The 10,567-nt window shown below is 39.0% G+C and overlaps 1 protein-coding gene and 1 long non-coding RNA gene across 6 annotated transcripts; both read left to right on the plus strand.

The window, feature by feature from the left end:
- The first annotated feature begins 392 nt into the window (after positions 1 to 392).
- On the plus strand, positions 393 to 2,994 carry LOC112554079. The gene is made up of 4 exons (XR_003097189.1): positions 393 to 411; positions 860 to 910; positions 1,934 to 2,032; positions 2,616 to 2,994. It is a non-coding gene; the product is annotated as an uncharacterized LOC112554079 (long non-coding RNA).
- A 499-nt stretch (positions 2,995 to 3,493) lies between these two features.
- Positions 3,494 to 10,326, plus strand: LOC112554607. 5 transcript variants are annotated; one of them, XR_003097269.1, is made up of 8 exons: positions 3,494 to 3,611; positions 3,931 to 3,992; positions 4,811 to 4,897; positions 5,878 to 5,988; positions 6,611 to 7,091; positions 8,082 to 8,184; positions 8,926 to 9,099; positions 9,756 to 10,326. XR_003097269.1 is itself a non-coding variant. In XM_025222494.1 (3 exons), the coding sequence occupies exons 2-3, from the start codon at positions 8,979 to 8,981 to the stop codon at positions 9,995 to 9,997; spliced, it is 363 nt and encodes a 120-aa protein (XP_025078279.1). In that variant the 5' UTR covers positions 8,082 to 8,184; positions 8,926 to 8,978; the 3' UTR covers positions 9,998 to 10,326. The 5 variants fall into 5 exon arrangements, 1 of the variants encoding a protein (XP_025078279.1); XR_003097268.1 differs by having other exon boundaries at positions 3,527 to 3,611; positions 6,611 to 6,789; XR_003097271.1 differs by having other exon boundaries at positions 3,527 to 3,611; positions 5,881 to 5,988; positions 6,611 to 6,789.
- Positions 10,327 to 10,567: the final 241 nt, after the last annotated feature.

Below are 10,567 nucleotides of genomic sequence, written 5' to 3' on the forward strand. Positions count from 1 at the left end.
CAGCCTCTCTTTCACCTGCCGATAGCGGGAAGCGGGATTTTCCACAGTGGATTTCCCGCAACCGATAACCGTGTACAACAAGTCAGAACGGGAACAAAAGGTAAGAAACGATTTAAACATGTGAACATATTTTTTCTCATTTCCTCTTTGTTTTGTGCTTACTTTTGTGGAGGTTTGTATGTCTTAGTGTGCTATGCTGTTTGATCCGTTTTAACTTCCTTGTATTAAATGACATTTCAGACCCACTTTAAATTTTGAAAAAAGGCGCTTGAAATTCTCATGTGTCCAGCAAGAAAATGCAGGCTGACAGGGAATAAGAAAGACACTTGTTGACAATTTAGCAATTCTGTGAGCGTCTAAACTTAAAATCACAATTGGACTGGCTGACTATTTTCTAAACTTTAAATCACAGTAAGACTGGATGACTATTTTCTCTGCGTGTACACGTTCTAGTCAATTATAGTAAGGGGAGTTTATTTGTTTTACGACACAATTGTTATAATTGTACGGCAAGTGAACTTTGGACTTTGATCTTTCGACTTAGCAGCGAGTGTTTCTAATCAGGTTTAAACACACGAATGACGTGATGATGTAGATATGCAAGGAGATATAATTAATAATCACACGAGTTCAAGTTACATAAGCACACGCACGCAACACACACACATAGACACACACATATTTTTGGAAGTGTCTTATTTTCACATTAAGCAATAAAGAGTTCAGAGAACACTACAATCCAGCCTGTTGCCATCTCCTCCATTGACTGAAACTATATAACGACATGAACGTACGCATGTCCATCATAGAATCACGGAGGTGATCTCATTCTGACACCATCCAATGATCTTGTTTTCAGATGGCGTCCAAAAGAAAAAATTCCACCGGCCCAAAAAAACCAGCAAAGAAGGTATATCTCTTCCCCCATCTCTCCTTGTCTATCATTCTTTCCTGTACTTTCAGCATCCTAGTCATTCCTGAAAGCTGTCAATCCCATCAGTTGTGGAGCCCACTTCGTGTCAAAGTCTTAATATCTACTGAGTTGGAGAAAAAGAGCTGAGATGAGGGTAGGCCGACTTGCAGAAGGAATGGACTCACAGACAAAATGTAGCAGTTGGAGAGAAGTATATCCAGCCCCCAGCTCTGGATGAGGCTTACAAAATCCTGGTATACCACCCATTCACATCAAACTAGGTTAATGAAGAACTTCGTGAAAGCCATGGACCAGACTTCACCAGCTTTCTGATACCTGCATGAAAAGTTCCCTCGACTCAGCGAGGCAAAGACTTTTTGTGGGTCATCATATTCAAAAGCTCTTCAAAGATGACCAGTTCAACAACTTGCTGCAGGGTGATAGAAACAAACATGGAATGCTTTTCACCTAATATCTACAAACGTTCTTGGGAATGCTAAGGCGGAAAACTACAAGGAACTAGTAGAAGAAATGTTGATGGAGTATCAGAAACTTGTATGCAATATGTCTCTAAAGATCCAATTCCTTCATTCCCATCTGGATTTCTTTCGTGACAACTGTGGTATGGTTAGGGATGAACGTGGCGAATGTTTTCATCAAGATATCGCAACTATGGAAAAAAGATACTGATGAAATTTGTCGACTACCATGCAGGCTGACCACTGCTGGACATTTCCCAGAGGTGCTCCCAAACAGCTGTACAAGACAGAGGCAAAGAAATTTAACACGTAGTCTATGACTTGATTTTTCTCAGGTAGTAACCATAGGTCAAATGATGTACACAGTAATTATTGCAGATTATAAAACAACTAGAGCCAATTTTGTATTTATTATATTCATGTTGAGCACACAAAAATTGATAAGAAATGACTAATTTTATTTTAGTAACATGACTTCTGTAAAAATGTGTTTAGCAATCTTACATTTAGGTAATATTTAACAGTCTTCTCTTGTTTTCAGAGGGCATCAAAGACCCCAAAGAAAGTTGCCAAACCCAGATCGAAAGCTGTTAAAACCAAGGCTCCTAGACTCAATAGGAGCCAAAAAATAACACTACAAGTAAATATAAATTTTCTCTCACATTATTGATTTATCTTTTGTCTTTTTTATATGGCTTTCTTCATCAACTCTATTCTCTCTCTCTCTCGGAGGGTGAACTATGTTTAAGCCACTGATTACTCGCTGGTAGCTGCAGTTTTATTTCGCCCTAAATTTGTCCTGTTTTTCACATGCTGTGAATTACTGTGGGTACGAGAATTCAGGCTAATGCGTACTGATTATTTATGTGTAGAAACCTTGGACTACTAGAGATTATACCGGCTAATTTAGGAAGTGCATATGTGTAGGTGTGATATATACACGGGTACTTTAGTACACATTAGCCATATATCTTGAAGTATATACATAGTTTTTCAATAGGGGATTCTCTATAGTCACGAATAGTTTTGTACACCATTCCCCTTCAACCCTTGTCTTGATGCCGAAAACTGAGACAATAAACAATGGCGATCTCTTTGTCTCTGTTTCTCTCCTTCTGTTTTAGCTCTCTCTATTTTATAGGGAGCCGGTATAATTTCTTGAGCTCTGTAAGTAGGGATCACCACCTAATTTTGTTTGTTTGTTGTGGTTGTTTTTTTTTCAGGGGACCTTAACTAATAAAAGCCTGACTCTAACTGAGTGGAAAACAAGCAAAAGATCTCTCAAAATTCCCCTTAAATAGCCCCGACGATTATCCCAAGCCATCTGCTATGACCAAAACCATTAGAAATCCGTCAAAAGACTTATCCTAATCAACAGCAAAGAGAATATTTTTATATCGTGCTCGAAACATTTCATGTAAAATACTGATAATCCTTTTTGTACATGTACATTTTATCCAATTTTATTAGTAGAAACAAACCTTTTTATATCACTTTGAAATATTATGAGATTTTAGTGAAAAAGTAATAAAGAATAATTACAAACTTTGCTGATTGCTGATAATCTTAATAAAACATACAAAGTGAATGCTTTGTTTGTGCTTGAATCTTGTCTAATGTAGTCAATGTATTTTGTTGTTGGTGGTGGTGGTGTTGTTGTTGTCCGTAGAAGGTTGTTTTGTGTCCGATACATGCAACGCTCTTGACCAATTTAGAAGGTTAACCTGGGTAATGATGGGCTCTTGAAATTATATGAATACAGTTGCAAAGTGACAATCAGAAGCATTTTATTTTCTAAATTTTGTCTTTTATTTCGTGTGTAGATTCCAATTAAATAATATAGTAGTAACACTTTAAAGAAAAAACGCTTTAACTATAACAGTAAACTCCATAATTTTTTATATAGAGATGCTCCGTCAAAATCATCACAAAAATATGGAAAGTGCACGGGAAATGATCGGAAATGAATTATTTGAACAGCGAGTTATTTTGCCTTTTATCTCTGTCAATATTTTTACAAGAATAAAGGCGAATGTGGTCGAATGTAGGAACTATAACTATTAGCATTTCTCTCGATCGATCTCTCCCACTGCGCTGTCGAGCGCACCAGAAGTTGACCCAGTTGATCAACGGCGTGAAACCGAGTGAGGCGGGTCCTCACAGCACTGGCAGCCCTACTTCCCACCCTTTATTCGCGAATTTGACAAATACTGGAAAAGGTAAGAAATTATTTCGAATCTATGAGCACCTCTCTCTCATTAGCTCGATTATTCAGTGCTGATACATTTATTTTGCGAGGGCACACATGCACTTGATTACACTGTTGAGTTAATATACTTTGCCCCACATAGCATTAAAAAAAAGAAACCTCTGCCTTGCTAGTAAAATTTTGTGAAGTACATTTTGTTGAGGTGAAAAGGAATAGTAAACAAACACTTGCTGTAGATTTTTACAGTCTGAACGTTCACTAAATGTAAATCACAGCTGAATTTTTAATGTCTGCTCTACTTTCGTTTCATCAATGTGTCCGCATTCAAGTCGACTGCAAGCCGTTGAGTCTAGCCGTAGCTGGAGTAGTCAGGCCTTGCATTCATAATCAGGTTTGTACTCGGGTGCTGTGTGTGTGAAAACATCAGGTGTGCTTCAGTGATCGATGTGACTACTATAGGAAGCATGTTAACATTTTCTTCTTTGTTTGTTTATTGATTGCTTGCAACACATTGAAGAATATAAAACCTGAAGAATTTTATAGTGCTGGAATGTGTTATGCATTCGAAACATCTATTAAGAATTCTAATTTCTAATTTAAATAACTGGACTTACATCTCTGTAAAAAATTAGTTCCCATACGTACAAATTAACCCCTTCTATTTGCCAGATATTATTACCAGTTGAAAGAAAGAGGTCAAATCTGTGACGTCATAATAGCCCGGATATGCCTAATTAGTGTTCATTACCAGACGATTATGAATTAACGATTAAAGAAATTCAAGCATAGGATATACAGGGAATAACCGCAATGGTTTTCCCTTAGCTGTGACGCCCTCCCGAAAATCGTGTGCCCTACTCTGTCCTCAGGGCACGCCTCTATCGTCTGTGCCCCAACGGTCCTCTGAATAGTCAGCACCTTGTAAGGGAGGGAATGAAGAAAATGAAGAAAATGATGGCTGGAGATTTCGGGGAATGAATGGTGACTTTCTCTCTTTGGCTGCAGTTTATCATGTTGTAGGTTGATTTTAACCACCTACGCGCTGTCGAGGATGATCAATGTCCTATTTAGAAGATGGGCGTCGGCTACAAGTTTTACCACTTGCTGAAGTCAGAGCGACCTAAACGTGTACAGGCCTAGCTTGATGTCAAAGGTCTGACCTCCTTCTAATGATATTGATGTCCTGTAGTAAACGTCTCTTGTTTGCAGATGTCGCCGAAGAAACGCGAACTTTCAGGCGCCATTTTAAAGCGGAAGGCTCCGATAGTTAAAGTAGAGAAGAAAGAAAAACAGCAGGTATCATTTTCTTTTCTTTCTCCTTACATGCTTTATTAATGCATACTTCTTTGATACGCTCAAAGCGTGAGTCATCTGTTCAGTGTAGTCAAGTTCTTCCTCTGGGCAATCAGCTGCACATTGGAGTTTGAAATTCTGTGATTCGAAAGAGAGGCAGACCTGATGGATGGTCAGCTTCATCTTAGAAATCTAGACAGTGATGACACACGCATATATATATTTGACAATTCCTCTCTCGTATTTGTGCACATTACTTGCCTAACAAACGTTTGGAGAACTACATTATTTTTATGGCAGAGGACGCACAACATACGGAGTGATTATAACACTTTAAGAAATACTCACTTCTGTGTATCATTGGAGGTGGTTACAGATACACACAAATTATTAAACCTTAAAAATAACTTTTATTCTTCCTATTCTTCCATTCTCTCTTTAGACGATTTTCCTTCATTAATTGCATTTTAAAGATCAATTTTATTATCACAAGAAACAAAAAACATTGATGGGAAATGGTACGAGAATTTCAAAATGCTACTTGAGAAAGATGAAGTGGATGCTCCACAAGAAAAAGGCTAATGACTGATTACACGATGACAATACCCTTTTATTCTGTCTTACTGTATACCGCTTTCTTGATGCTTTTATTAGTACCAAGCAAGTACTGCGTAAATAGACCTTTAGGTTGCAAACCGAGCAAGGTAAGTCCGTCTTCTTTGGCCACGTGACCCGGCACGACACCCTGTGGAAGACTATCCTTCCAGGTATCTTGGCGGGTAGTCGATGCCGCGGTGGCCAGAGGAAGAACTGGCTTACGAAGGTCAAAGACTGGACTGGTCGTCCTGTACACGCTCTAAAATTCACCACATCATTTTATATATGTATATAAAACCCTGTCCCATTGCCTAAGCCTTGACTAGCTTACTTTATTTGTCGTGGGCTCATAAGCTGTCCTCTTTCTGTGCAAATTCTGTTTTCAGAAGACGTCGAAGTCAAAAACATCTTCGATCGCGAAAGCCAAACTTTCAGGTGCTATTGTGAAATACAAGGCTCAACGACAACAGTTTGAAAATAAAAATCAAACGCATCAGGTATCTTTTTCCCAATCATTGGTCTAATTTTTTGTTTGTATGTGTTCGTTGTTTTGATGTGTTGGTCTTTCTCGGGTACCTATGACATCTACCGTTTCTCTTTCTCACGGTCGGCCACATCAACCTCTAACTGCCGCGACACTCAGTTTAATTCTCTCAGTCAGCACTGGTGTCCCGTTGGTGGCAAAGAAAACAAAACCAACTGTGTTCGCACGGCCGAGTGTACCGGTCTTTCAATTAACAACCGCACCTGTGAAGTGGTGACTGCGCTATCTCACTAACTTCGCCCCCGACCCCGGGACCGTGACCGTGTCATCAATCAAGGCGGCCTGTCGTGCGTTTCTCCCCCGATCGGCGATCACTCGTCACCCACCTATTGTTTCAACTTGCTCCCACGCCGCCCGTCCATTGTTTCACCCTCACCTTGGCCCCGTTGTTCTGGCCCTCTACACTATTACTCTAGAGGTGCTAATGTTCCCAAACTATAACGTGTCTGTGTAACAACACTTTTCACTGCCATTGGATGAGCTTGACATGACCTGGATAATGATCCACATATATGAAAAATGTCATACACAGCATCTTTTGTTTTCCTTAATTAAATCTTTTTTGTGTGTTGCAGGGTGGGGGAGGAAGGACTGGCTCCAATTAAATGGTGAAAATCCGATTCCGATCAGGCGATGACGAAAGTGTGAATCACGAAATACCAGTGTGTACTACACAATTTGTGGAAAATTCCTGGAAGTGTATGCGGAATCTTTAAAAAAAACCAACACCCCGGCACTAATTAGCGACACTGATGTGAGCAAGTCACGTGTGTGTTGAGAAGAGTCTATTTATATCACTGATAAAGTCTTTGATAAGCTATCCCACGGGTATTTTTTTAATCACATTTTGGCTCGTCATACGAGATAAGCGTTTCAAGTGGATGACAGGATTTTTGTCAGAGGTATTCCTGGAAATAAATTGGGAAGAAACCCTTAAACGTGACATCTTTTATTAACGAGAAGATGAAAATATACCATCAATGCGATTTGAGGCAATGTTCGATCCTGCCAGATATTGTACACTTCATCGAACATACAACAATGATTAGCAATCTGGTGAGTTGTACTGTCCATTTAGAATCTTAGACGAATGTGGTGACAATGGAAAAACCCAGTAAAGGTAAAGAAAAAAGAATGGACAAAACGAAAATAAAAATTGCGTTACGTATTACTTGAGTTCCTGGAGCATACCCTGATAATGCTCGTCAGGAATTTGATGTGAGAACTGCCATATCAAAATACATTGTCTCGAACATCCTTTCTCTCCTGGTATATCGCCACTACTAATAATAATCAGTGTGTATGTGTTTTTAGCGCCTTTAAATCCCCCACCACCAGCCACTTCAGGGCGTCTTACACGCACGCGCACACACACACACACAAAATATTCAAAATTCTTTGTTTACATGTCACCCTCTAAGGGGTATTGAGACATTCGAAATAAATACATATATATTAACACACACTCCTATCGATCTTTCTAGACAGTATATCTCACTCACACACACATTCACTGGTCGGTTTATGACAGTCAGCGCGTGCGGTGATTACTCTGCCCACGAAGGTGTATACCCCATGCTCTGCCACTTACAGACTCCACTCATCCCACGTGACTCATGACACCGCCAGTGTTTGAGCAAGCTATTTGTATCCTGAGAAGAAAAAAAAACACATCTGTATATAGGAATCTCCTGGTTGTTTCACACTTCTGTCAAGTCGGTATGATAAAAAAAAACACAAACATATTTAAATACACCATCTTGTTCTTTTTTCTCTCGCACGTCCATCACGGTTACCATTGAAGGTCTTCCTGAAGTGATGTCCTTTCGCTTTACAGGGAGAGACCTAAGGAAAATAGTTATTTTACCTTTTTTTGTACATTTCAAATGAAAGTGTACTTTTTAATTTTTTTTTCCTTTAGCTTTGATAAGATTAAAAAAAATAATATATGAATTTTTATTCTTCGTATCTCAACATGACGTGGCGAAAATCTTCGACTAACACTCATTTTCGTGCGATTCAGGGTAGTTTCGGTTTCGTTTTCAGCCGCCTGCTGTATAAAAGACGAGGAGCACGCTGATATAGTGTTCACGTGCCATCGTCTTCTGGTTCTTAGAGTTCATCACTTGGTTTCTGCGCGTCACTGCAGGTACTTCATAATTTTCTTTCTTTTCCCTGCAGGAAAGTTTCTAAACTAGTTATATTCTCGTTTGCATTATTAATCTGTTTATCCGTGTGCAAAAATACGAGATGTAGAACTATGTCGCCATTTTTTTCTGTTAATTATTTTTTTTTCCTAATTGAGACACCCGGCACTTTTCGAACTTTAATTCTATATACGACAGGATGTAATGTTAATTTCGATGCTAGTTTTTGTAGGCTATAGAGTTTTATCTCATGTCTCAGAAATCGTGTCTCTGGTTGTCTGAATATTTGTTACAGGCAGGCAAAATGTCACAATATGTAAGGCTGACGCTCATCATTCAAGCTATGATAGACTTTTCCCTACCCCTCTGTTCCTGTCACTTCTCTCCCTCTCCCGACCTATCATCTTCAAAGATCACAATTTTGACTAGGACTAACCTATTAACACCGAATGTTGCCATCGTGAGAGCTGAAGACAATAGTTGTAGTGTCAAAACACAAAACAAACTGCCTCCATCAGCGTCTGGGTGTGTCTGCATGTTGTGACCATGAGAAGTTAGTCACGAGTTAGTAAACTAGTGTTACACTCCACTGACTACAGGGCCTTTGTCACACGTCAGGTTTAGGGTGGCACGCCAGTGAGTCTGTGAGTGGCCTTATAATCGCCTGCACATGCAGTGGTCAAATGTGTTATCCTAATGATCTTAATCAGAAAAGTAATGAGTTGATGCATATCAATGTTTAGGTGTACAATTCGTAGCAACGAAAGCAAGGAGACAGACTCAAGAGACAAATACAATGGCATCGAGACTGGTGGACTTCTATCATTACACTGACGAAAGCAGTGCACAGGAAATTCAGAGAACTGGACATATTTGGCCCAGTCAAGCAAGCGGACCTGATGCAGTGCTTGGAACTGGTAAGAAGGGGAGCTGGGGGAGGTTATTCCGCTACTTCTTGTGTGTTTTGAACATTTTGTTTATTGGCTATAAGCTCTGAGGGCATTTTTAGACATATCATATAATAACAATCAAACAATAACTATCTCGCAACAGATGATGACAATAAGGCAAAGTATATAGATGAATATAGGGTACTAAAAATGTATATTATAGAGATTACTTAAACAGTAATAATGCAATATGAATAAATTTGCTTAAATAAGTTTACCTTTGGATTTAATATTCATCGGTTGGAAAAATTTAAATTCATTTGGATGATGCTCAAAATATACCGGAAGCAGCGCTTTCCATGAAACAACAAAGAGTGATCACACTGAAACATATGAAATTTATCACCTGCCTCACCTAGATTACACAACGGACATGTTCTTAGATATCTAGGTATATCACTATATCTTAAATGCTGAATAGGGAATCTATGGCAGCTTAACCTAAATTTTAAAAGTTTAATTGTATCATGTATCGTTTGTTATTGCTGCTGTACTTCGTGTTACCTTATAATATGTTAAATACTTATCAAAGTGTATAGAAGTCTTCTTCTTTTTCTTCTCCCTAATATACGTGAGTACTGCATTCAGGACTGTATTCTATTAGTTGTCTCTATTCTTTGCAGGTGTGTATGGGACAAAGGTGCCACCTCATGCAGGTAAAGGGCAGATTGCCCGCAACAACTGGGATGGCACTGGCAACTGGCACGCCAGGCGAGCTGGAGGAAGTGTGGACTATGTCTTCCATCTCCGCATTCCCCTGAATAACTTGCGAGAAGTCAAGACGCACAACGGCCGCCAAATGTATTTGCACAGGAATCCAATAAGACTAGCAGATTATGACTACAATATTATTGAAGTTCCATAGTGAAAAGCGCAACTTTTGCCAGAACTATGTGGCTTTAACTTAACTTTTCTTAAAACAGCGTCTTGACTCATCTTTATACTTGCTAAACCATTTTTTTGCCTGCATTCATGGGAAGAGAATCCAGTTGTTTTCTTAACTTTTGCTTCAAAGTTTATTATATAGGTTTTTTTAAAATTGTGTGCAAATGTTTCATTTCCTCCCCCCCCCCAATTGTCTCATGTGAGACTTTTTTTTTTAATTTGACGTCTTCGATCTTTCGTTAGTTGGCATTTGCTGACCACTTTGGTTAGAATTTGGTTAAATTTGATTAAATAAAATTATTACTTTGACTTTTTTTAGTGTCTGCTCAATGAGGCTGGGTGTGCTTGTGCGTTTCCGAGTGAAAAAGTTGCCAACTGCATTGACTCAAAGTTCTGAAAGAGGAAACTCCAAAAATACTTGACTTGAATTCTGTCTTTTGTCGATTGTTTTACTTGATTCAATCGAGCAGCGAAAACCTTCTACGCACTGGTTTGGACTTGTTGGAAGCACTGTATGTCGCTTTGTCGTATATGCATATTTCTTATCCTA

Source organism: Pomacea canaliculata, linkage group LG13 (assembly GCF_003073045.1).
Source record: "Pomacea canaliculata isolate SZHN2017 linkage group LG13, ASM307304v1, whole genome shotgun sequence".
Classification (NCBI taxonomy): Eukaryota; Metazoa; Mollusca; class Gastropoda; order Architaenioglossa; family Ampullariidae; genus Pomacea; species Pomacea canaliculata.

Bases quoted from the DNA above. Each gene is read 5' to 3' on its own strand.
- LOC112554607 (XM_025222494.1), top strand. From the start codon at position 8,979: ATGGCATCGAGACTGGTGGACTTCTATCATTACACTGACGAAAGCAGT. The intron at 9,100-9,755 runs GTAAGAAGGGGA...TATTCTTTGCAG, and splicing joins TGATGCAGTGCTTGGAACTG to GTGTGTATGGGACAAAGGTG.